Source organism: Coloeus monedula, assembly GCF_965178545.1.
Source record: "Coloeus monedula genome assembly, chromosome: 2".
NCBI classification, from domain to species: domain Eukaryota; kingdom Metazoa; phylum Chordata; class Aves; order Passeriformes; family Corvidae; genus Coloeus; species Coloeus monedula.
Genome location: NC_138782.1, coordinates 94,349,381 through 94,377,040, shown reverse-complemented (window position 1 = coordinate 94,377,040; position 27,660 = coordinate 94,349,381). Strand labels below are relative to the sequence as shown.

At 39.4% G+C, this 27,660-nt stretch overlaps 1 protein-coding gene across 1 annotated transcript in view; it reads left to right on the top strand.

Annotated features, from left to right (window-relative positions):
- Positions 1 to 1,527: 1,527 nt before the first annotated feature.
- Positions 1,528 to 27,660, top strand: part of PRIM2 (DNA primase subunit 2) — a 96,539-nt gene continuing 70,406 nt past the window's right edge. The window contains exons 1-6 of the mRNA XM_082303037.1: positions 1,528 to 1,735; positions 2,439 to 2,542; positions 2,852 to 2,931; positions 10,300 to 10,420; positions 26,318 to 26,413; positions 27,256 to 27,393. Of these exons, the coding sequence (XP_082159163.1) occupies positions 1,582 to 1,735; positions 2,439 to 2,542; positions 2,852 to 2,931; positions 10,300 to 10,420; positions 26,318 to 26,413; positions 27,256 to 27,393 (693 nt within the window). The 5' untranslated portion in view covers positions 1,528 to 1,581. The remainder of the gene's footprint in view (positions 1,736 to 2,438; positions 2,543 to 2,851; positions 2,932 to 10,299; positions 10,421 to 26,317; positions 26,414 to 27,255; positions 27,394 to 27,660) is intronic.

Sequence of the window (27,660 nt, the reverse complement as noted above, 5' to 3'; positions counted from 1 at the left end):
GCATTGTCACACTTCTCCCCCTCTGGTCCAGGCTGGATACAGCACTCCAAGCAAATGTGGGAACTCTGATGGAAGTCCTTGACCTGCCCTGGACAGTGCATTGCCAGTCTCTGTAAGATCTCAAGGGTGTTAACACACTGGTCAAAGGCAAAAACTCCGCCTTCTTGCAAATATTAGGAGGATTTTGGCGGAGGCACTCCTTACTCCTAAGCAGCTCATGCTGCCGCCAGGTGATGAAGGGAAGAAATTGTGTGGGATGAGCAGTGGGTATTTGAAAAAAACGTTGCTTCGGGTTAAAGTTTTTTTAGTATATGTAAAAAGATATGAACTTGATTTCGGTTACATATTACAAAAATATGAATACATAAAAATATATCAATAGCATGTTTTCCCCTGGAAAATTACAGAGGTGTCCTGGAGAATGAAACTTGACTTTCTATCCTGCTAAAACGTTCAGGTATTGCAGCGGCAGAGGTTTGGCTCAGGCCAAAGAGGAGATGCCATAGTTTGAGAATTAGCACGAGCATAGGATTATGCACTGTAGGCAGTTTGGATGTGGCCACCTTGTGTTTGAAGGTGGAGTGGATTATCCTGCCTCAGGTGAGCTCAGCACCACGTTTAATCTGCTGGTACAGAGGCAGGCTGCAGTTCCAGGCCGGCTTCCAGGGCAGTGTTTGTTAAAGCTGCAGTCAGATCTCTCGGGAGTGTCCCAGGTGTTGCACACAAACACGGGACTAGTTCGTGTCCTGATCCATAATCCTTTTGTTGCTCTTAAGAACTTGCCAGCCTAAACTACTGATTTTCCTCACTTTTGTTGGCACAAACTGTATGCCAGTTCTCATTTCCCAGACCTTTACGGTCCGAACTTCTTGCAAGATCATTAACCAACTTCTTGGGTAGGGGAAAATTAGCAAGTAAGTGGCATTTTGTGGCAGGGGCATAAAACAACATAACCTCAGATGCAGCAAAATGGCCAATACAGCGGCAAAAATAGCAAGTCCTGCAGTTCTCTTGGAAAAATGACAAAATTATAAAACTGTAAAACAGTGTAGAACATGACGGTGCCAAAAGCGCCCGTGCCGGGTGTAGGCACTGCCAGCATCTCCCGGCCCGCCTCGGGGCCGCCATGCCGGGTGTGGGCACTGCCAGCACCTCCCTGCCCGGCCCGGGGCCGCCATGCCGGGTGTGGGCACTGCCAGCACCTCCCTGCCCGCCTCGGGGCCGCCATGCCGGGTGTGGGCATTGCCAGCACCTCCCTGCCCGGCCCGGGGCCGCCATGCCGGCTGTGGGCACTGCCAGCACCTCCCTGCCCGGCCCGGGGCCGCCATGCCGGGTGTGGGCACTGCCAGCACCTCCCCTCCCCGCCATGCCGGGTGTGGGCACGGCCAACATGGCCCCGCCCAGATCGCGGCAGCAGCCAATGGCCGCTCAGGAGGCGTGGCCATGTGCGGAAGTAGGCGGGGCCGGCGGAGCGCGGGAAGCTGGGGCGCGGGGCCAGGCGGGCGCAGGCCGGGGTCTGGCCGGGCTGTGTCGGTCGGTGTCGGTCGGGAGCGTGCCAGAGGCAGCCCGGGGGCGCGGGAGATGGAGTTCTCCAGCCGAGCGAGGCAGAAGCATACGCGGCTGGCTGGAGACCGGCGGGAGCAGTACCCTCACAGCCTGCAGTTTTACTTGGAGCCCCCCACGGAAAGCATCTCCCTGCTGGAGTTTGAGAGCTTTGCCATCGACCGCCTGAAGCGTGAGTAGCGTCTCTCCCTCCTTCCCTCCCTCCCTCCGTCCTTCCACCTCCCTCCTCCTCCCCCCTCTCCCCTTTTCCTTCTCCTTCCTCCCGTCCCTTCTCTAGCTCGATGCCTTGGATCCTTCCTGTCATGGCTGTGTGTATTTCTGGCGGGCCTGGATGTTGTGTTCCCCTGACATAAACGGGAGCTGGGCTGGCTGTTCGTGCTGCCATGAGCTCCAGCTAAGGGAAAACGCGTTGCTTTGGGCGTTTCGGAGAGCTGAGAGAGATTTTACAATGAGGGTTCATTGTAGCTGTCGGGACTCTGTAGTTCGGTTTACACCGGGGGGTTTTATGAGCACGTTTCACTTTCTGTAGATGTTGTGACATATTTGATGGCTCAGGACTACATTTCAGATCGTTGTGCCTGGCAGCCAGAGCTTCCCCTGAAGTCCTGAAAACTGCTGGATCCAAGTTTCCATTAGAGTTGAAACCGATGTTCTGAGACTGATCCATCAGTTAGCTGTCTCCCTTTCCTTGTTGGCAGTATGGATCCCAGAACTGGGCCAGCTGTTCAGGACTCACAGGCCGCACTTCATCCTCCATATTTCTCACCTTTTTGCTCCTCATACCACTAGAAGCAATTCCTGTGCTCTTTCCCAAGCCGTGAGAAATCGATTTCAGCATGTTGTCTCTAACACGGACCTTTTCTTTTTTTGCCCAGTGCTCAAAGTAGTTGAAAATCTTGGTGTGAGCTATGTAAGAGGAACTGATTTATACAAAACCAAGCTGGAGGCTGAGTTCCGGAAACTGAAGTTTCCCTACAGAGTAAGTAAAGATCAAAACATGGAACTCTCTTGCACTTTACTTTCTTTACACCATTCAACAATGATGACTAAGAATAGAGGTGATGAAATGCTGTTTCTAGAACTGCAGTTTGGTCGTTTTGTCAGAGGTGTAGTTTTTCTTTGAAGGTATATAATTCTTTCTTTAGGGTAACCCCCTTCCTCAATAAGTTTGCATTTTTTGTCTAAAAGATGAGTATTGATACACTGTTGAAGACCAATGGTAAATTGATTGTAAATTTTTAATCTGGGAGAGATTATTTCTCCAAAATAATAAGAATATGTTCTATAGGCTTTGGCTGAGGATGATTATGAGGCAAGAAGAAAAGATCATATCTCCCATTTCATACTGCGCCTTGCTTACTGCCAGTCGTAAGTACTTTTTGGATTATGCTGTACTCTTATTATTAATTTTAAATGTATACAGATACTGCAGTACTTTATTATAGACATTACAGATGCTTTAGAGTTGCATGGCTACTAAAAAGAAGTAGGCTCAAAGAGGGGTTTTTTTGCTAGGAATCTGATTTCGACTGTGATGGAAAGGGATATGTGGAATCAGAATTAATATCTGGATTTTGTAATAACTTAAAAATTTTAGAAACTTTTGGCTTTTAAACACACAGCATTGATTTGAGTCTCGTGATATTTTTTTTTAAATGAAAGCACATCAGTATTAAGAGTTTGTCAGTCATTTGCAGTGATTGATAACATAGTTTAACTTCTGTATATGCTAACTGTTGATAACTGACCAAAGACCTGACTATTTAAACAGGCTTTTTATTACTGTATAGAAAGCACTGTTTCTGACGGACTAAAAATGCCATCTGAGTTTGAGGTTTCCTCTACTGCCTCTGTTTTTTGTCCAAAGTCATTGCTGTGGCTGGTTACACTGCATTTTTTTGTTATGTGAAATTTCAAGCAAAAAGTTGATCCTGTAAAATGCATTGGTTTTGTTTCCCATGTAGTTTTTGGATGAAGTTAGAGGTTGTCAGTTCTTTGTTTGCAAGTAGTTTTGTTATACATTGGTATGAAGTCTTTACTCCTTATCACTGCAGTTTTTCTAGAATTAAAACTGGCAGATATGAAGTGTGTGCTGTTTTGAATTGTTAATTCAATTGCACTTAAGACTGCAATACAGTTCATTTTAATTAGGTGAATGTGGTAGAATGCATATTATGATACTGTGATAGCTGACATGACTGAAATGCTGCTATGGATACAGACTTGTAAGCAAAACAGACAGGGAAGGTGAGCAGGAGAGATTGTGGTCTAAGCCAGGATATGGAGCTGGAATGGATGGGGCTTTTCTTTGAAATGGCTTTGGATTCCTGCTGCAGACCATCTGATCGGAGTAGGAAATAGCAGAGGCCTCAAAAGCCTGCCTCCAGATGGATGAAACCTTGCTATGACAGGCCCTGGGTGACTTTTAAACACCCTGAAATTTTCTAGATCATTCATGTCCCATCCTGTTGACCTTTCAAAAGACATCTGGGCTGTGCTGAAAACACAAAAGTTTGTCAATGTGTGTGATCAATGAGCCTGCTAGATCCATGGTGCATGTACAATGGGGAACGGGTTGTGGATGTGGAGATCAATACCAGCCTTCACTGCAGTGACTCTGATAGTGTAGCTTGGAATCCTGAAAGTAGGGAGCAGATTGAATAACAAAATTGCAACTGAAATCCCTTCTGTATTCTACATGTATAATTTGTGATTGTGTTTAACAAGTGAAATATTGCCTTCTTTCTAGTGCCCACGTTTGTTGTATTTTTATAAACTCCCTTAATCATACTAGTCCTGGTGATTTTCACAAGAAAATATCTTGCTTTACCTGTATTGTAAGTTTAGCAAAACCCCCTAAAAGGTAGTATCCTCAAGTAGTCTGGGGACTAAAAGGCCCCTGAAAACGTAGTGTTTTGTATTAGTGGCATTTTGAATAATCAGTTTGTCTTAATTCCGAAGCCAAAACTTTACTTTAAACATCTAGTTGTTATTTAGATTGTTTAGACCATTACTTTTTTCTTGGGAGATGAGACGCATTGAGGGTGTTGGTAGTGACACATTTGATGAAAATTCTGCTCTTGTGGAAGGTAGAATTGTCTGATGGTGAGAATCTGATCTGGAATTCAAGAGGTATCTATTTTTTGGTTGGTCTGTGACCTCAGGAAAATGAGTTTGGGTCAGATTTACAGAAGGCAACACAAGTCACCTAGCAAAAGCCTGAAGGTTAGGTATTGGGCTCAGGAGTGAAATTCCTGAGGCTTTGTCCACTGAACTGAGCAGGGAGGAAGACACTTGTAAACTGACAGTGGGTGGCAGGCTTGAGTGAAAAGCTGACTCAGTCAGAAATAACCAAGGAGGGACTTGGCTAAACATCTGCCTTTGTCAGTGATGTGATCTTTACCTGCTCTACTTGTCTATAATGGCTCTAGAATCTCCTAGAATTAATGATAGATGCAGGTGCTTACTTTTTCCTCTGCAATCTGTGTTTTTAAAAGAAGATGCTTGTGTCTTTTATCAGAGGTTATTTGACTGAAGTTCTTGCTTAGTAAATATATTGGAGATACTGTTCAAACCCTGTGTTTCAGGGAAGTATCTTAAAAATTAGGCTATAAGCAGGGCAGAAGTGGGCAGCTTTTTGAAGGTGAACCACTGTGCAGAAATGAATACAAGCTATTTTGGGCCACAGAATCAGCAGGAAAGAGCCTGGCTTTGTAATCTAGGGGGAAAGACATCTTTAGATGGAGGAGAGGTCTTGGACAGATCTTTGGGGCACCCTTTAAACAACTTGCAAATGCCATTTTGTGTTCCTGTTTATATATACTTGCTGATTTTGATAAAGCAGCTTTTAGTCAGTTTCCGATAGCACTTTTCTTCGAAAAGGTGGATTTGGTACTCACTCATGAAATGGAAAATAGCATTCTAAGAACTATGAGGTGAGCCTGTACCCAGTGTTCTTTATTTTCTCGAAAAGCAACTACTTTGGGGATATTTATATCGTCTGCAATTGGCCTGTTGTCAAAAAGATAAAATTGGGAGGCAGATAGAATATACTGTACTTCAAGTTTCTGTCATACTAGGTCAGAAAAATAAGGTTGGCACAAATCATTAGGTTGATTAAAGAAAGTTGTTAAGGTAGGAGTGACTGAAAAAAATGCACTTAAATAGACATAACTGCAAACTAGGTTGAATTCAGTTCCTGTGGCAGCTGTGTGTACATCTGTTTGCGTTTTCCTGTGATAGTGCTTTTTTCAGTTTTCAGTTGGCCAACAGTGCCACCCAGGGGTACAAGTCAATATCGATTTTTCTTTTCTAGTCTGTCATAGTCCTCACTTGTAAATTGGATTGTTTTGATTTGATTTTCATATGATCTGAAGTGACCAGCTCCACCATTCTGGTCAGTTAAATTTGTAAGATAGTCATCATCTCTTGACTTCCCTTCTTCTGCCTTCTGAAATCCAAGACTTTAAAGCTTATTCCCGTAAGATAGCATATGTAAAGTCTCAAGAGAACAGTCTCGTCCATACCCTTCTTTCACACCTCTTCTAATGTCGCTTAGATCTGTCAAGACCAGGAAATAGAATCATCTTGTTTCATTTGCTTTCATGGCAGATATAAAGGTAATTTTATATGGATGTGGACACGACCATGCACTTTTGCTTTTGTCTGCTGCATCTCTCGTCACTTCATCAAACCGACTATGAAGAACCTTGAAAGTCACAGGAGCATAATTTTCATTTTACTTTCTTAAGATGGAAGAAATAAATTCTGCCTGTTCTCTGGCAGCAAAACTCTTTTTATCTAGGAAACTTTGAAACTTTCAAACATACTTTTGTGCCTTTTTTTTTTTTTTTTTTGTTTGATTTGTGTCTGTGTCGCATAACAAGGACATAAATTCTATTTCAAACTTAGCAAGGCCTATTCACTACTCCCTGACTTTTTTTTTCTATTTGGTAAATTAGACCTGTGAGAAATGAGACAACTCTTAAGATTAATTTATTGAAAACAGAAAAATTGAAAAATTACAGAAATCAGAAAAATATAAAAATTTGGGATCCTATGGCTCGGTAGATGGTATGCCCCAGGAGCGCAGGGATTTGAGATCTTCTGGCTGAGACAGCACTAGACCTCAGGTAGAGAAAAAACTTGCAGTGCTGGGTTGACTTAAAAAAATTACTAAAAGCCCCTTAAAAGGGGTAAGGCTTTTAATGCCCAGCACCGATGTCTCCCACAGCTAGTCTGGAGAGAGCAAGAGGGGAAGAGGGAAGAAAGAAGAGAGAGGGAAGAGGGAAGGGAGAAGAGAGACCGCCTCTTGGCTTCGTCCTTTTTATAGTTTTTGCTCCGCCCCCAGTCCGCCCACAGCCCGCCCCTTCGGTCCAAGGCGATTGGTGCTTTCCCTTTGATGGATCATCTCTGTCCACCAATGGCTCATCGTTGTCAAGGGGGGTGGTATCAGTTAGAGATAAGGGAAAACAATACCTTCATTAAAATTCAGGTATTCAGGTTGCCATGGAACTTGCCTGCAGAGTAATGGCTCTGCAGCTAGAAATAGCTGCTGGCTATCAAGACTGGGTGGGGGGGTTTTGGCCTTGGAATCAAAATGCAAGTGAAACACCTACAAAAAGTATTAAAATACATCCAACACACCTCAGAACACTTGTAAAAGTATACAGTAAACACAGGAAAGGTAACTCTTATGGTGTACCAGTGGTTTGTAGCTTGAAAAGGGGCAAGTTTGTGATTTTTAACTGGGAAAATTTTAACTGGGAAGGGTGCAACTCTATTAATAAATTTTAAACAAATAGAAACACTGATAATGGAATTGGATTTTTGTACCTGGGCTGATGGGTTAATTGTAACATTCAATTTAAAAATAATTAACTCAAAATTAATTATTTAAAGCACTTAATATGCAAAGACCAAGCACAAATAGGGATTTCATGTATGACAGACCTGTGTGCTAAAATTGCTGCCTCTTATATTGAGTAGCATTTTCTTTTGTGTGTTGTCTGTACCCATGTTCCCCTTGCTGTCTAGTCTTTAAAACTTAAACTCTGAGTAATCCTTTGGTGGTGTTGGTTGCCTAGTAAAGCAGTGATCTGGCCTATGCCTAGAGTTTTCATAAGTCAGTGTTAAGTTGTTAGAACTCTTGTATTAATTGTGGAATGTCAGCTACTAGTCTTAAATTCCAGATTTACAAGCATTTGCATGCCTTTTCTAAAGTACTTCTATGTTCATGCTTCCTAACAAATATTCTGATTTTTTCCTACCCCTCCTTGGATTGAAGATTATTTCTGTTCCAACCCCAGCCCCTCAAGTGCTGTTCCGTATATGAAAGAGACTGTTCTTTTATACTATTTTTATAGTTGGGAATCTATGAACTGGTTTAAACTGTTGAGTAATCTGCACACCAGAAAGTTAAGTGGCAAAAAATGAGGAGATATTCTTAACATCTACACCTCAATGACCTGCAACTCCCTCAGCTTCAGCAGCAACTTGGTTAGTTATCTAATGGCAGTGACATTGCTTTTCAGTTAAGCTTGGGGTTTTGATAATAAGTATTATTACTTAGTGTGAGTTTGAGATGAGAGTGTACAATTTTTTTCATGTGAATATTGAGTAAAAAATAGGATTTGGCTCTAGAAATGATGTAAATAATGCCCTAATGATGATGATCCTAGGAAAGTCAGTTTTAAAGTATATGCTGGACATATACAGTAGCGTGAAGTCAGCTCGTCAGCTACTTTGTTAGATGTAGGAAGAATCCAGATAGGTGTGTGTATAAGTATTGCAGCTGGTGAGGGGGTCAGTAGCTCTGACCCAAGAAGGGGTGACCGGTCCCAAAAGGAATCGCCTTCCCGAGGCCCGGTGTCTTCCCTCAGCTGCTGGCAGGAGGGCCCTTGCAGAGGCTGTCAGCTCTTCAGTGATTATCAGCTCGTGATTCCAGCTCAGCTCTGCAGGGCAGCCTCCAGGCCAAGCCAGACCGGAGAGAGAGACGAGAGGCTCATGTGGCTGGTTCCGCACGAGGCAGCTTTACTGGTCCATACGCCGGCGAAGGGGAGCTACGGGCGAGCATCTGTGCTCGTAGGGGCAGAGGGCTAGCTTTTATAGGGATACAGGGAATGAGTCTCAGAGGGTAAAGGCCAATGGGTTACAAGGGATCTGCATAGGGTCTCCTAGAGGATTCTGGGTCTGACTTTTCTCGCCGTGACCAAAGAAGTGGTTGCCTTTCCAGGGAGTCCTGCTGGGTGATTACCCAATCTCAGCAGACATCCCTCCAGGGCAGGGCCTGGGCATACCCCACATATAAGAGATAAAGTAATATTTTCTTGTTATGGTAACTTAAATGGGTAGGTGGGATTATAGCCTTTGATCTGCTTTCCTGAAGAAAAGGAACAGGCTGGCTGGTCTCCAAAGCAGTTATACATAATCGTGTTTGTGGTTTGCTTGGTTTTTGTGTGTGTGTGCGTGGTGGTGTTGTTTTGTTTGGTTGGTTTTCCCCTAGGAAAACAAATGCAGTGTAAATCTAGGAAAACAGAAAAAATTGACACATCCCTGGATTTTACTACTGTCCAAGATGGCCACAGAAGAGCTGCAACAGATCAGTCATTAAAGCATTAACTTGCATTTTAAGTTGCACAGATTATTATTACATGCCAAGCACTGAAACTGTCCACAGGATTATATTTTACAAAGCACCTTAACAGCCTTTCCATCTGGAATTACTGTGAAAAATAATTACTTTTCTTCAAGCCATATTTCAAGCAGAGGTTTTGTCACAAAACCACAAACAACTCTGTTGTGATTCACACATTCCCTTATGGGAAAAGATGGTTAAATATTGTAAAGAGAACATATAAGAGTGCAGTATTTCTGTGCTCTGTGAATTCCAGTGGCAGTGGCCCACAGGGTAGCTCTCAGAGTACAGCTTAAGAGAGTGCCCTGTGGTAGTGAGAATGCATCATTTGCATTCTGTGCTTGCACATACAGGGTGGCTTTTGGTACTGGCACTCTGGTACCTGCTTGCTGTAGCTTTGAGTAATGTGCTGCTGCCTGGGAATCTGAGCACTAGGATGTGAAGAGTTACATAAGTGCTTAGAGTACTTGGATTGGCTTCAGTGTTGTTTTATTCTGTCTTCTGACTCCTGTTTCTGTGTTCCTGTTTGTTCTCCTGTTCACCTCCAGTTGGTAAACCCCTTTTTCTCTTTGTCAAGAGTTAGATGTGCTATTTGTGTTCCTCACCCAATTTCATTGTCATGTATTTTCCTTTTGCCTGTTTCCAGTCTGTTTGTTGCCTAGAATAGAGTGCACTATTGTCATACTATCTGAGATGTATGCGTGTTTCTTCAGCTAGAGATACACCAAAAGTGAGAATTAAAAGAAGTAGCCTTCAAAATATATTTGCCTCATCACATTAATTGTGACATTAATTGTACAGTGAAGAAATATTGTGCCATGTTGTAGAAAAAAGCTGTCCTTTAAATACCAAGGGAGCATGTTAACTACAACTGAATATTTTTATCCAAAAAGTAAAAAGTATTGTCTCTCCACAAGTCTTTTCTGATTGAGTGTGCATTACTGAAGCTTTCCTGCCTTCACTTCCAAGCTTCTCAGTTTGTGAGTCACATGCCAAAGTCAGCATCACTGTTGTGTTCACTGGGTTTGAGGTCTAGTTTCCAAGCAAAGAAATAATGCGTATTCAGAAAATGTTTTTTTTTTTTACTATTTTTATTGCAGTGAGGATCTCAGGCGATGGTTTCTTCAACAAGAAATGGATCTCTTCCGATATCGCTTCAATGAACTAACTGGAAATTTAAGGCAGAAATTCCTGGAACACGTTAACTTATCATTTGAAGGTGTAAGTATGTTCTGTATTTATGTTGCACATGCCTGTTGTTTTTTAAAATTCTCATTAAGATAGTTTTAGCAATTGTGTTTGAAAAATAGTGCAGTTATGGTTTTAAAAAAACCCAACCACACAGAACTTCTGAATTTGGAGAATAGTGTGCATGAGGACTGAGTGATAAAATTGATTGAGTGAAAAACAAGAGCAGTTCAGTCTGCTTCACTCTACAAACACAAGTGAAAAAAGATGTGATTACACAGGTAAGTTAAGGTTTACAAAAGCTGATAGGTATTTTTGAATCAAAATTTCGGGTGGATTAGATCATAGGTCAAAGAATGGTTTGGGTTGGAAGGGACCTTAAAGATCATCTAGTTCCAAATCTGTCTTGGTTTGAAAGACAGGTGCCTGCTAAGGAAGGCAGGGGCCTCCCTTGGAATGGAAAATGCAACCCCCTTCCCTCTGAATTATTATTATAATTTTGAAAGTAAGGGGCTCTCAGGCAAAGATATAAGAAATAGGAATTACAGTTCATTGCTAGTATATATAACAAGGCAATAATACAGAAACACTGGCTTAAATTGCCGGAGTCAGGATACAACCTGACACGCTGCCGGCTGGGGTGGTGGTAGCAGTCCGATTAAGTGGTGGCTGAAGTCCTGTTTGAAGTGATAGATGTGGTTCTGTTGAAGGGGTGATCCTGTAGAAGGGTCTGGTCTTCCTCAGAAGGTCCAGTGGTGGTTATGTAGCTCTTGTCGTCTGGGAATCCAGTAGGTAAGGCTGACTGTGGTGTTCCAAACCTCAGATTATATCCAGGATGGAATGCTTGGTTGCTCCCCCTGGGTGGGGCATGTCACACTGGGATGATGTGTAACTTTGAGTCATGCAGTGAAGCTGGATGGCCCATTGACAGAAGATATCTCTCCAGAGGGAGTTACCAGGGATGTGTCACAAAACAGATAAAGAACACTGCCCCACCTGGTTTTAATGGATGATGATAGAATACATACTTTTGGTTACATTTTACATTGTAACCTAAGACAAACTCCCTGCCATGGGCAGCGACACTTTCCGGTAGACCAGGTTGCTCCGAGTCCCATCCAACCTCGCCTTGAACACTTCCAGCAATGGGACATCCATGACTCCTCTGGGCAGCCTATTCTAGAACATCACTGCCCTCGCAGTAAAGAATTTTGTCCTAATCTAAACCTACTCTCCTTCAATTTGAAGCCATTCCCCCTTGTCCTGTCACCACATGGCCCTTGTGAAAAGTCCCTCTCCATCTTGTAGGCTCCCTTCAAGTACTGGAGGCCACAATTAGGTCACCCCAAAGCCTTCTCTTTTCCAGGCTGAGCAATCCCAATTCTCCCAGCCTTTCCTAATACAAGAAGTGTTCTGTCCCTTTAATCATCTTGGTGGCCCTCCTCTGCACTCATTCCAACAGGTCCATGTCCTTCTGTGCTGAGGACCCCAGAGCTGGATGCAGCACAGCAGATGGGGTCTCACTAGAGTGGAGTAGAGGGGTAGAATCACAGAACTGTTAGGGTTGGAAGGGACCTCTGGAGATCATCCAGTCCAACCCCCCTGCCAAGGCAGGGTCACCTAGAGCAGGTTACATGGGAACACGTCCAGGTGGATTTTGAATGTCTCCAGAGAGGGCGACTCCACAACGTCCCTTGGCAGCCTGTTCCAGTGCTCTGCCACCCTCAGCAAAAAGAAGTTCTTCCTCATGTGGAGTTGAAACTTCCTGCATTTTAGTTTATGGCCATCAGTCTCGTCCCTTGCCCTGCTGGCCACTATACTTTTGATGCAGCCCAGGATACAGTTGGATTTCTGGACTATGAGTGCGCATGGCTGGTTCATGCCCAGTGTCTCCTCCACCAGCACCCTCCGAGTCCGTCTCGGCAGAGCTGCTCTTGATCTGTTCATCCCCCAGCCTGGATTGATACCAGGGATTGCCCTGATCCAGGTGCAGAACCTTGCACTTGTTAAACTGTGTGAGATTCCTGTGGGCCACTTCTGGAGATTGTCCAGATCCCTCTGGATGCTGTTGTTCGGGTGTGTCAACAGCACCACTCAGCTCAGTGTCATCTGCAGACTTGTTGAGAGTGCATTCAATCTCTTCACCTATGTCGTTAATGAAGGTATTAAATAACACTGGTCCCAGTCCTGAGGGACACCACTTGTCACTCACGCTCATTAGGACTCTGAGCCATTAAGCACTACCCTCTGGATGTAGATGTCCAACCAATTCCTTATCCATCTAATGGTTCTCTCATTACATCCAATTCTCTCCAGTTTGGAGAGATCTTGTGGACTGTGTCAAAGGCTTTACAGAAATGCAGATAAATGTCATCTGTAGCCCCTCCCTTGTCTGCTGATGTAGTCACTCCATCATGGAAGGCCACTAGTTTGGTGAGGCAGGACTTGCCCTTGGTGAAGCCATGCTGGCTGTCCCAAATCACCTTCCTGTTAGCCATGTGCCTTAGCACAGCTTCTAGGAGGATCTCTTCCATGATCTTTCAAGGCACAGAGGTGAGGCTGACTGGTTGGTAGTTCACAGGGTTTTCTCTAAGCTTTTTAAAGGTGGGTACAATGTTTGCCTTTTTCCATTCACTTGGGACTTCTGACTGCCGTGACTTTTCAAATATCATGGGGAGTGGTGTGGCAACTACATCATTCAATTCTCTCAGGACTCTGGGATGCATCTTATGTCCCTAGTTTGTGTTCTTCAGATAAGAACAGTCTGTGTTCTTCATGTAAAGTCTTATCTGCCTTGTCTGGCCATCTCGGCCAAGTAACACTCATGTTAAAATTACCTTGCCTTGCTTTCTTGGTGAATTGTGTGGTAATTCACCCTAAATGTTTCAGTAATAAGAAAGCAATGGCTGTGTTTGATCCTGATGTCAATTGTATGTGCAATTTGTTCTCATCACATTATTGACTTCAGTTGAAAAATAATTGTGGCCAAAATATGTCTTTGTTCATAAACTTTGCTCTAGAACCTTTACAATCTACTAACTACTTTTAAGATGTGGCTTTTTGCTATAGTAACTGCAGCAAACTGCAGTGACCTGGGGACTTTGTACATTGTTCCATTTGTGAACACTGACATCTGGAAAACTATGTGGAAATGGAAAATAAGTGCATTCAATGAATGCTTATGATAACTGTTCAGGACATACTTAAAATTTAATAATTCAATTATGAAAATCCTGTATGGATTGCTCAAAAATGTAGCTTTCTGTGTTATTGTCTCCATGGGGACACATGGTTTACATGTTTGTGCATGCCAAAAACCATTCTGATTCTTCTTGTTTGTGCATATTATATGAGTTACTGGAGCTATAGGTGTATAACCAAGATCATGATTTAGCTTAAATAATGAAAAACTAAAGGCCGGTGTTAAATACAGTAGCTACAAATTGTGGTTAAGGACTTATTTATAATTTTAAGAGAAATGATGTACAATTAAATAAGTTTCATTGTAACATAGACTTTATACATGCACATACATGTAAATTATCCTATTTTCTTTTAATAGCTAATTTGATTTTTGCCCATTAAGTACATGCTATGGAGAATGCAGAATATAAGTTGTCCAAAATTCTGTAAATGCTCTAATTTCACAGTTGTTGCTTTCTCATTAGAAGTTAGATTCAAAACTTTTTCCCTTTTGACTTAAACTCATTCTGTTTCTTTTGACAAGTGATGAAAAACCTTGAAAATGCAAAATCTGTTTAGACAACTGTTGTTGGTGTTTTAGGGATATTACAAAAGAGTTCCTGCTGCTATGTACTGCTTTGTTTGTCTGAGTGGATTAAAGGAAAATGTCTACTGCAGTGTCTGTGTTAATGATTTTAACAATATTTTGCACTGCAGCTATGAACTGTTTCTTTAGGAAACTCCAGCTTTTGCCCATAGCTCTCATTGTAAACTTGAGTTAATAAAAATTAATGTGCAATCATCACTCTACTGAAAAAGCCTTTCTCTTAAAATGCTGCTTATTAGAAGAACTTAAATATTCTAAGATATGTGGCTGACATACATTATATGTTGCTGGATTGAAATATCTGGCATCAGTGCATGTTGGTAAAATAGGATTTGTATGTTAAGAGTAACAGAGGCTTTCCTGTGTCATTGAGAGACTTATTAGAAATGCCATTCTCTGGTTCAACAGACCTTTCAGTGAGAGGTGTGTTTGTGGAGCTGTATTTCTGTTGCTTATTCCCCAGCCTCATATTCTTCTGTCACGGTTTCAGCATTCAGGCTTGTATGGATAAATTAATGTTTGCAGGTTGCTGGAAATAGCTAGGAGTAGGGCTTGGTTCTGTGCTACTGAATGTGCCTTCAATATGTCAAAATGATTAAGAAGATATTACTTTCTTACTCCTGTTGAGGCAACAAAGCATCATTTCATTGAAAATCTACTTCCCTGCTTCTACTTCCACCCCCTGCTTCCAGTTCTCATGGGAATTTAGGCAAAACTAATCCTTCCTTGCACTATCATGTATAAAACATTTGAATATTACTAAGGAATTCCATATGTATATGAAACAGGTCTAAATGCTATGGAGCTATGTAGAGGCCACTACAAAAGTAAGGGCACTCTAAAAGCAGTATTCTTTTTCTCAATGTTCTATTTGTAAAAGGCTTTAAGAAGAAAATTAGGATGAAGTATTCTTTTTATGCTTTTCTGTTAGAAGTAACAATGTTTTTATGCCTTACTGTGGCATGAAACAAGATAGAAATCAAACTTCATGCTCTACCTATTAGAAAAGGGGATGGTCTTCGGAAACAGGAAGGAAGTTCTGATGTTACAATCCATTTTCTATATGGGTAAATGGGTATTATGGAACTTTCAATTGCTTATGATGCACTAAGAAACTTCTAGTTAAATTTCTTCAAAGAGAAGAGAGGTGCCTTGCATTTTCTAGATAATTTTTCTGGTTTCAGAACTGTAATCTGAGAAAGGCCAGAGCTGCTAAAGCTTGACCTTGATGTAGTCTGGTGTAGCAATGTTAACAATTTTAAGAACCACTATAAGAAGTGATTCTCAGTATTTATTAAAAGAACTGGTCAGCTCTTTTGTGGGGAGCAGGAATAATTGGATTGCCTTGTACAGTTTTGTCACAGTTGTCTTCATTTACAGTGCTGACAAAGTGAACCTAAAATTGAGAATTCATTAACAGTCACCTCTCACCTTCTTGTGTTTGTCTACATGCATGAGGAAGTGAGACTTATGTAATATTCTGCAGGGGATTTTCAGACTAATTTATGAGATTTTGTAAATTATGCATTGAGAATTATTGCTTTATAGAATCAAGAAATCTTCGATCCCACCAATGGATAATACTTAAGAAGTTGTTAAGATCTTTATATATTTAAGATCTTTGAATACTTAATAAAATGATCTGATTTAGCAAATTTTTGAAAGAAAGAAGTTGTTAGCAACTAGAAGGAAAAAATACCAGATTTGAAAGGGTTTTTTTTAATATGAAGGTCAGCTGTAGAGAGTTTGATATGATAGTAGCTCTGATCTCATGATTAAATAAATTTTTAATCAAGAACTTTCTGAAATTAAAAATAGAAATGAAATTTAATGTAAACTAATGTTTTAATTTTTATACTAGGATTTCCTATGTCATGTGGCTGACATTTGTATTGCTGAAGGAGCAAAATATGTGGCACAGGGCTTATTAAAATTAGTAAATTCCTGCTCTGGGGAGTTTTACCTGATGATGAAGATGCCCTTCACTTGAAAAAGGAAGGCTATAAACTTCATGGTACTCAAGATAAACGTGATGGTTTCAGTATGATGAAATGTCTGAACATGTATAGGATTATTCCAATTCAAAATTTTTACCATGTTTGTGATTAAAAAATAAGCCTCTCTACTGTGGATACAATATTGCAGCTAGCAAGAATTTTATTGCTTCTTTCTAAGCCCGTGGGATACTTTTCTCTCTCACGGAAGATAATGGCAGAACTTCTATAAACGATGAACACCTGTGACCTTGTAGAACTGTGTTTATGGTACAGTAGAAAAATATTTTGACAATGGATGTTTAGGATTTTTGCCAATCCACCCAGGGGGTGGCTGATCCTTTGTCCAATTAGACTATGAAGAAAAAAGTCTATAAAAGAGTTTGTAAAATAATTAAATAAATCAATCTTACTGCACAATTCTTGCCTGTTGGATCTCTCCTCTCCTCCCTACGGCTGTGGGATACAGTAATACTCTACATTTAGTATAAATCATGGAAATTTGAAGGTTAGGTAAGTTCTTCCTTGGAAAGTTTTTACAAAGCTGGTACTGGATTACGTTAGTCCATCTTTAGTATTCTGTAAGAATACTAAAGTATTTAGTATTCTGGGACCTGGATTTCTTGGAAAAAAAAATGAAGCTTGATTTGAGTTTGTATTTGAGACACTTTTTTGAACTACTAACATATAGATTGCATTTTAATCACTTGTAGGAATAGCTTTGGCCAGTCTCTTCTCTGACAAGTGTGGAAGGTGGCTGGACTGGTGCTGCCCAGCCTAGTAGAACATTGCTTTGGTGCTCAAAATTTTACAGTAGTCTGGAATATTGTTGTTTACACCTACCAATTTATGCCAGCACGAGCAAGGGGTAGAGTGCATGGTATTGAATAAAATGTCGAGAAAGGAAGAGGGTAGAAGGAAAGCAAGAATAAATCTCTACTTTAAGAGTATTTTCCCCTGATACATGGATTGGTTTTTTTATCATAGTAAAAGGAGAATAATGGTATAGTTCTGAAGGTATTCCAGAATGTTTTTAGTCTGTTCTACACTTTAGGTATTAAAAAAAAAAGGGAAGAGAAAAGGTTTTTAAGGGACAGTACTCCCCTCATTCAGATAAATATGGAAGCTTTTTATGTATGGCATGTAATTTTCAGCACTCATGGCCTATTAAATAATCCAGGTGCAAAGTCAGTCACGTAGGGAGCATCGGAAACCCTTAAGCAGCACTCAAGAGGAGTAAATGCTGACATTTAAGGTGACAGAGCCCATCAAAGATAATATGCAAACACAGGTGTGCAGTTGAGATTTACATCAATTTAGGATATTAAAGTATTAAAATCTTACTATAAATGAGTAATTACATCAATGATGCCTGACAGTTTCTGGCAGTAAAAGGTGCTAACAGATGTAAAGATATTTAAAGGGAAATTTGTGAATATTTTAAATATTAAAGTCATTGAAGAAAATATTTTAATCTCAAAGTAAGTTGTTCAGTATATGAAGGAATTATATAAAATAAATGGTTTTACAGGTAAGTGATACTTGGGCATCAACTACAAAGTTGCTCTTGACATGGTCAGAAATAGCTCCTTTGAAGCCCTTAATCTGAGTTTCAGCCTTTTGTCTGCTTTGCCTCGCATAATTTTAACTCTCCAAGACCTGCCACTTGTTCTTAGACATCAAATAGAAGATCTGTCCTTTCAGCATCTGCAGCTGTAGGTCTGTGATACATCTTGTTTTGATTTGGAAGATCTAATGAACTTATGGGTCCTTTCCACTTGGTTTTTCTGAAAATTTGCCACAAAACCTGTTCACCTAAACCAGTCACACTTTGTCTCTCGCTGGGGTTGGTTCTAGGGTCTCTTCTGCTCAGGTGGACCAAAATGTTCTGTGGTTGCGTTCAAAGTGCTGTGTGTTTTTTTGTTTGTTTGTTTGTTTTTGTTCATTTGTTTTTGTTTTGTTTTGGTTTTGGTTATTTTTTTTTTTCTTCAACACTTTCAACAGCATTTTGAAAATGACAGTTGTTTCACTTGCTTTGTCTGTGAAAATGTCACAGCTCTGCTTGCAACGTTCCCTGCAACTCTATATTCAAGTCTCACAGCGGTGGTCATCATTCTGCTGCTTTACTTTCCTTTTAATCTTTTTAAACTAATGTCAAACCTAACATATTTCTTCTTGTTCTATCCACTAGTTGAGAAAGATAGGGCTTTTCTCCTGTTTTTTTGTTTGCTTTTCCCTTCTCTTTGTATTTGCCTTCTATCTGTCATGATGCTTTCTTGTTTCTTCTTTTAGCCTTTCTTTGTGTGGTGTTTTGTCATTTCTGTGAGTGCCCTTTGCCATTTTTACAGCCTTCAGTTTTAGATCAGATTTTCTTCCCTGATCTCATTCTCTAGAGCTCTTACAGTGCCCTCAGCTTCATGGTATTTCAGTATGTGATCTGCTCCTCTTTTAATATACAGGTTAGGAACTGAAGTATTAAATTTTAGTTTGATTGTAGAATTTGGCTTAAGTCATCCTTCTGTTTTGAGTTCAATTCTTCCATGCATGACTTTTCCAATGGGTTTTGAACCCCGGTTTTAGAAGATTCAGTGGAACTGTTTGGAACTGTTTGGTCATTTGCATGTGAAAGTGTCTTTTGGTGACTTCAAGGGCATTTGACAGAATATGACACCTGCTTTTTTCTGTGCCCCTGAGGTCTGCTGCACTGTGATAAAGGCAGTGAAATCAGCTTAACACAGTTCGGTTTTTTTGACAGTCACAGGTGGATTGCTGCTTGTCTTGTGTTTTTTCCTAAGTACTACTGGATGCTTTGATTTGTTGCTGTACCTTTCCAGCAATCAAACTTACATACTGGAATATGGAGTGGAGTAGAATGCAAAATTTTATCCTAAATTTATTTTTTGGTGATATTGTGGTCATCATTTTGGCTGTTCTGGTTTCTTTATCTTCAGACTGTTTGTACCTCTTTGTTGCTTCCAGAAGAAATGAAAATTAATAGTTATTATCATGTCTTAATCTGTGGTGTAAGGATGTTGTATAATTGGATTTATATTTCCTGCAATGGTTCTGTTCACTATTATCTTTCTGCATTGTGCAAAAGACATAAACTTCTAACCATGGTGTATTTAATCTTGAATACATCTGTGTTGCTGTTTCCACTCCACAGAGCAGAAAAAAAAGTCATGTTTAAATTGAACTTTCTTACCTCTGAATAGCCTCTTGAAATTTAAAAAATATTATGACCTTTTAAATAACTTATAGTTTAGATGAGTTATTTTTTGGGTAACAGCCAGTTACTGCAGAATCAGATGTCCTAATTTTTAGGTGCTGTTATAAAGCACATTATTTTAATAAATGCTTTGGATCATAGTAATGGGGAAGGAATGGCAGATGGGAATAGTCAGCTGGGGGAGCTAAAGGTCTTTAGTGCATCTGCAGACATTCGAGCGAAAGGAATAAGAAGTGAAAAATAAAATGGAAAGAGCAAAATGCATTAGCGATGGAATTTTTTTCCACAGTAGCTCTTTGATGATGCAGTTGAAGTGCTTTTTTAGCTGCTTTAAGCACTAGAAATTAAACTTCTTTAATTTGCATTTTTATGATCAGAGTAGTCCTATGAGAGACTTTCTGATATCACTATAATGCTTTCTTCAAAAACATTTATCTTGGTAGTGGGGCAGTTGTAGAAATATTTGTAGTTCAGCTTCTTGAAAAATGCTTTATGACTGCCTTTATTTGGTACAGAAGATCCTAAAGTCAGATGTGGATTAATGAGAATGGGGACTAGTTTTTGTCCCTATTAAGGACAGATATGTTTGAAAGAATACTCAATATCATGTCTAGCCACTGAAGGGCTGTGACTGTAATTATCTGCTTTGGAACCAGATGTTTAAACCACAATATTCTTCTGATACAGTTTATGGCTTTTCATTTCCGGGACATCAAACAGTATTTCTTCCTTTCCCAAACAGGATGGGGAAAATGCTTAAAAGTAGAAACTGTCTGGAGTCTATATTACTGTGTGGAAACTTACGCCAAGCTAAGACAACAACTATGCAAGTAGGCTATGGTTTGCATTTGCTAAAGAAATGGTTCTGAATTGTATCTTACTTTTCTGCTACTTAGATCTTGTTTTTGTCCCTTTGCTTGAAAACCGGTGATGCTTGTCTTACAGGTGACAGCAAAGGTCATAAGTGATGCATGCCGAAGTGGGAAACGGGCCTTACTGCCAAAATAAGCTAAAAATATGTATTGTCATTTAACTCCATGCTTCAAGTTGTAACAGAAACAAAATTGTATGTGGAAAGGTTTAGGAGTAGGGTGGTTTTTTAAGTGCTAGATTTTGTTAAATAAGACACTGAAACGTGTACTATTAGTGTTTTAAAAAATGTAGTGAGTTACTCTCATCCAAAAGTAATTGGGTTGATTGCCAAGCAGCCTGGGTATTGTAGTGAGCTAACATTTTGAGGGACAGGTAGATGGGATGAGGTTTGATAAAAACATTTAAGCTTAAAATCAGTGGTAATATTCTCTCACAGACTTTTAAATTTTTTTTTTTAATTTCTTTTTTTTATGCACTGACAGGATGTATGGGGTCTCTTTATTTACTCTTCTCTAATGGATCCTTGAACTGTAAGCATGACTTTTAGTTATGGAGAAAACATGCATTTTGCTGCAGTAATTCTAGTTGCATGTATTTATTTGCACATATGGTATCGGTGATATTCTGTAAAACTGTAGAATTGAGTAATAGATGTGATTAAAGAATATATAGCTACTGGGGATGTCCTTTTTCACCTTCATAAACATAATGAACAACAGTTTGTAAATGATGCAAAATGCTAATTAAAAGTTTTAATTTGGCAATCATCTCAGTTTGATTAGAAACAGATGCTGATTATCTGCAGAAATCTAAACAGACCCTTAGAAGGTCTTTTTTATTGCTTAAAATTGACTTGTGGAACGAAGTCTAGCTACACCACAAAATGTACAGTTACTTATGCCCCTTTAGTGGACTGGGGCACTATGATTCTTACTAAATGGCTTTGTGTGTTTCTTCATTTGAGTTAAATAGGAACTTTACAGTCCACTGTAAGGCTGAATCCTTCTGTACTAGGTACTATGTATGTTCTTTCTGGTTTGAAGTACATTCTCTAACTGCTTTGAAAAAAGTTATGTGCTTTGAAATAAAATTGAAAAAAAGGCTGCAGTAAAGATATGATGAATAAAAATATTCTTCCTCTTAATCTAGCTGACAGCTACTAGACAACATTTGGTATACAGTCTGAATCCTGAGGCAGATGTTCTGCTGTAACTCTGGATTTCTAAAGTAAAATTAAAGTGGCAGCTGTGGCAAAATTGTTGTGGAAAATAGGCTCTTCAGCTTAAGGTAGAAGTGGGAAGGGGACCCACACTGCTTGTGTGATAATGTGCTATAGCACTCAGTAGCTGACCAGGTCATACTTGACTGCCATTTGTCTAAAGGCTTGGAAAGGGTGAAAAGCATAGAAAATCCTAACTTCATCCTAATAGATTTTCAGTTCTTAGCAGTTGGTAATTTTGGATTCTTGGAAGAAACTTAGTATAGACAACCATCAAGTGTCTCCTCTTTTTTCTATATATTCTAGATATTCTTTTGGGGAACGAGAAGAGAGAAAATTGGGAAATCATTAGTGTATTTTTAAAAATGATACCCGTATGTTGTCCAAGAAGAAAATATGTTCTTTGAATAATCAAGGTGTTAAGTTCTTTTGTAGTGGTTGAAGTTAATAATGTTCGTAAAATGAATTTATTTTTTACATAGCAGTGAATGCAGTAGCTTTGGAGATGTTTGTATTGATCCTTAATACAGCAGCATAAAAGCTGATAGGATGGTTTCTGCAGGATGTAATTACTCTGCAAGTAGAATTTACTACCTGCCATTTTGGACATAAACTTCAGAAAATGGTCTGCCAACTTTGAAACACTCTTCCCTGCTAATCTTGGGATTCAGTCTAGAGAAACATTTGCTAACAAGTTTCTTTTTAATTCTACTTTTATACTTCTAGGTAATTCTGTAGTAATTGTTTTGTTCAGCTTTCCTTTTAATGGATATAGGGAAATGCTTGTCAGGAATGTAGGAGACTGAACCTGTCATTGAGTTTCTCTGTGATTATGGTAACCCTGAGTTAGCCAAATAGTGCGGAAGAAAACATAAAATGTTCTTTCTGTGCCCACTCTTGACTTAAGAAAAAGCCCAAACAATATTTCAATTCAGGGATAAGAATAGATAATAATTCCGAGTGCTGCCCTTTATATTTTTAGGTATGCCAGCAAGCTGAACTTGAGCTAAAATATAAACTTGTAGTACTATGGAAGATAAAATCTTGTTCTTAATTAATTTGTGCTTGGCCACAGTGAAATTGATAATCATCAGGTTTGTGAATGACAGATTTACAAGCCTCTGGAGTGTTTTCTTTAAGGCTCTTCATCCTTTTAATTGGTAGGAGAGCTGGGAATGGTGTCCTTTGCTAATCGAGCTAGTATTCATTAACTGGCTGATTACACTTCAAATTTATATTCTCAAATTTAATGGTATCTAGGTTAATACTTTGGTATTCTAGTGCTAGCTTAGTTTGTAGTGTGATGTGTGACAATGGAGAAGATTGATTAGGAAATGATTGTTTTTTCTGCTTCATGCCTAAAGTTGCAATTTAGCAAAGTATTGATTGACACTGCCTGTTTTTGGGAAGGGTGTTGTGCCACTTGAGTACCTGGTGCTCTGCGACTTACAGCAAATTTTAGGAAGTTCACTTTCTAAGGACACCAGTGGCATGTTCACATAAATACCTGAAGCTGAGTCTTGGAAAAGGAAAGGACTTGTGCATGGAGTTCTTCTTGCTCCTTACTGGGAGACTTAGAAATAGTGAAACTAGGTAGTTGCACATGTATAGCAGTATAATGTATACATGCATCTTTATCTCTTCATTAAAACAGAGTAGGGATATCAAATTTATTTTGAAGTTTTTGGACTACATCACTGACTGTGTTTGTTTAACCAAGCCCTGCATATTAAATTATTCATATTTTAATCTAAATTTATGTGTCTTTTTGTTTCCAGGACAGTTCTGTGATTAAAAATCAATGAATAAACTGCACATAGGAAGCAAGAAAACCAGAAATTATGCAACTTGTCCTGAGTACTTGCTTTTTTCCCTTCCTCTCTTTTTCTCTCTTTATTTTTCCTAAGTCTCAGAAACTTACAATGAACAGCTGAATTGTTTCAAGCTGTGCTACCTGACCCACTGTCACTGAAAAGGGAAGATCCTGTTCCTGGTGTTCTTTGCTTGTGCAAAGCAAAGTCTGACATGGTGATAAGCAGCTTACTAAACTGGCTACAAACGAGCAAGACAAAACTAGTGAGTTGTTTTCTGTGAGGTGAGTTTAATCAGTTCTGTGTGGAAGGTCAGATGATCACCAGGTGAGACCCTCAGAAGAACTGTATGTTTTGTTTTGGTTTTTTAAAAATATTTTCGGCAACACGGTATTTTATCTGGTGAAGATCACTGAGTTCTGTCAGAAGTTAAGCAGCGTGTTTATCTTTCCAGTCTTGATTAGAATCCTAAAAGCTGTATTTAAGTGTATCTAATTTTTTAATGATTACTGGAATGCATTTTTGCAGGTGCTATTTTAAGATGAAATTATTAAATATACAAACTGTAGTATTCTTATTTAAATAATTTAAAAACCCAAAAACAACAGTAAAAATAAGCTTTTCTAGCTTCTGTGAACCAAGAAAAATTGGGATACATCTTTCATGATGCTCTGAATGCAGAGGTACAGGCATGGCCTAACTGAAAGCTGGAGTCTGACTTTAGACTATGAGGAGCATATTTCTTTGCATTGCATCTTCAGTCAATTTTATGTGAAAATGGTGAAATCAGTAATGCCGATGGAAGGTTATTTTTCATGTTTCAGTCTTTAGGGAAGCCAATTTTATTTTTGAATGCATTCTTGCGTAATTTCCCAGCTCTAGTTGGGGGCTAGGATTATTCTTGTTTCTTCTTCCTCTTTCTCTCTATTAGCTGAAAACATGAAGGCAATGTGAATTTAGTGTAAAGGCAAGGAGCAAAGTGTTTCTAGGGCTGCTGAATGTTTGCCTAACCTATAAGAGACTTGAGGCTCTAAGAAGTAAATTATTTTACAGCTTTATGTATATTATTTATTTATATAATAAATAGTGGTTTGATTAATATTTGTTTATTTAAAAAATATATTATATATAATGCTATTGTGTATTTCCTCTCTCTTCGAAGCTACATTCTTCTGCCTTGCTGGCATCTTTATTATTTTTTAAGGCTGGTTTTCCTGAGAGAGTACTACAGATTACATCAAGATGCAGACAGGGTAACCATAAGCCTTCTCAACATTGCTGCCTTGGCCATTTTGTATGTGTATATCAAATCACTGTTTTTCACTAAGCTACTCCTCCAACTTTGAAATTAAAGGGTCCTTCCTATGACTTCCAATGACTATGACTTGTTTTGTTTTCTTGGGTTTTTCAACTGGGAAGGCAAAAATCTTGTTTAAATGTCCATTTAACTGCATATCGGCATTGGTCAACAAATTAGATATTTGGTCCCATTCAGAGAAGAAAACTGCTTAAGTACATCCCTTCCCATGGAGAGAAAAGTCACTGGGTGACTATCTTGCATTTGGAGTCTGCTCATCTATTGCATTTGATGGCCTGGGACTGGTTCCTGATTAGTCTCTAAAAACTACCTTGACTGCAATGTTATATCAGCTCACTATAGGTATTGGAGCACACATCCAGTTTATGGAAAGCAGTGTCACACGTGTTATGCTTTGGTGACATTGCTGTCCATCTACATTTTGAGAAGGTATTCTGCGTTCCTTAACACTTTTAATTCCTTTCAGTCAGGGACTACTCCCATTACACTTCATCAAGAACGTGTTATGCAAATGCGTGCAGTTTTAGATGCAGTAGTATAAGAAAGATAAAAAGTTACTAGAGAGTGTTCAAAGGAGGGCTAGTGAGGGTGGTGAAAGGTCTGGAGGGGAAGCCATATGAGGAGGGGCTGAGGTCACTTGGGCTGTTCAGCCTGGAGAAGAGGAGACTGAGGGGAAACCTCATTGCAGTTACAGCTTCCTCATGAGGGGAAGCACAGGGGCAGACACTGATCTCCTCTCTGTGGTGACCAGTGACAAGACCTGAGGGAATGGCCTGAATCTGTGTCAGGGGAGGCTTAGGTTGGATATCAGAAAAAGGTTCTTCACCCAGAGGGTGGCTGGGCCCTGGAACAGGCTCCCCAGGGCAGTGGTCACAGCACCAGCCTGACAGAGCTCAAGAAGCGTTTGGACAATGCTCTCAGGCATGTGGTGTCTCTTGGGGCTGTCCTGTGCAGGGCCAGGAGCTGGACTCCGTGATCCTGATGGGTCCCTTCCAACGCAGCATATTCTGTGATGTGAATTTATGTGTTATGCACTATTTAAGATTTTTAATAGGAAATGTAACACTGTGTTCTTAAAATACTTCGAGTTGTTAAATTAGAGCATTGCTGCTTACTTGTTTCAAGAGCTGCAAAAGCACTAACACTTAGAGGACAATAAATATACCATTGTTCTCGCTGCTTAGAAAAGTGAAGTTAAATTCCTGAATATAAGATTAGATATAGTTTTGTTAAATCTGTATTAAATGTATTTAAAAATAAGCTGAAACTGTTTTTTTTTTTTTTTGTTAAAAATCTGACAAAGTTGTTTAAGTCCTTACTAACTGCCATTTAGTCATCTTGCTTTGTTTTAATGTGTATCTAGAGACAAGCAAGGATTGTCACAAGTTTTATTTTAGAGAGGTTGACTTCTAAAAAGTGTGTTTTACAGTTCTTGTTAATGCCTAAAATTATTGTAGTTTAAAATCTGTTCTTCTACTTCAGAGGGAAGGTTGCTTAACACTGTTGACCTCTAGTATTTTGCTGGTTTCTGCGTGATTAATTGTTAGTGATTGCTTGCTGAATATGTACTTCTTTTTCTGTTTTCAACTAAACTGATGATATTACAGGTTAAGTAATATTTTAACTCATGGTAATAAAATAAAAAAGCCTTATCCTAAAGTATTTCAACAGTTTTAAAACAAATTCTTAATTTTAGATTGGTGAAGACCTGAAAAATGAATTGGCTGATGAACTGTGTGCATCAACCCCTGGCTTTAGTATGTCTAAAGTAAAAGAACAAATGTTCTATAAGGTAAGTAAAAATTGCTGAGTCCCACAGATCTGCATTCATTCTCTCTCAATTAAATGCAGAGTTACTAATTTTAGTTTTACCTAATACTAACAGTTAATCCAAGTTTCTAAAAGACTAATGAGAGTTCCTCTACTTCATGTGAGTATAAAGGTGGAGGCAGGGACTGGGAAAATGAAGGAAGCTTCAAACTCCTAATAATGTCTTTTGTCCTCTTCTGCCATCCCTGACTTTTGCCACAAAAATGATCTTATGTTTTAATATTTCCCACACAAATGACTTAATTTACCTGGCTGTCAGATTGTTCAGGATGGAGATATTCTCAAACATCTATTGCTGAAATTAGGTTTGGTCTGATTGTATTAGTCTAAAATTTATTTTGCAAGAGAGCAAGGGGAGAGAAGAAAATTTCTCATGTGGCCCACTATTTCTTTGGAGTAAATTTGGTTGGGTTCCAGATCTGTTTACAAAACCTTTTGTATGTTGCTTACATGAATCAAGTATTTCAAGATGTCTGAAACAGAAGGCCAACAGAAACCCATTTTCAAATATTGAATCAGTAAGTGATGCAAAATCATACAATTGAGTCAGTAATCTGACACAAACTTTAAAGTAGCTTTTTGTGCCTAGTTGCATGACTTTTTGTAAGCAAGTAGTATTTTCCCACCAAAATAATGATCAGCTATTCCTAAGTCAACAATTAATTTCACAGTCTTTGAGTTTTGTCTGGAGACAGTGTTAAAAGGCAGAGAATGACTTAAAGCTTTACTGGCCCATCTTAAATCTTAGGGCTTGTTACTGCATTATTTTGCTATTCCACAATGTGGGTTTTTCTTCTTTCTCAGGTTGGACTTGCAGATGCTGTGGATTTATTTAGAGCCAGAAGAGTATTTATTAAAGATGGCTTTGCCTATGTGCCATTAAAGGAGATTGATGTGATTGTTTTGAATAATTATAGAACAAAATTGTCTAAAGCACTGGCGGTAAGTCAGATAAAGTCTGATTTTTACAACTCTTGTTGTACTGTTTGGTGATGCTCTTGGACAATTAGCCTTTTTGGTTTTTAAATTGATATGCTTCCATCTGGAGAATACCAGAAACCTTACTACAAGTACTGGCAGCACTAAAAAAGTTCATTGTGAGCTGAATGTACATTAATTTCAAGTGGTGTGCATTCTAAAGAAATTTGTGCTAGAGGATTTTAAAAATTGTTTCTCACAGAGATAGTAACAGCTCTTTCACTGAACATG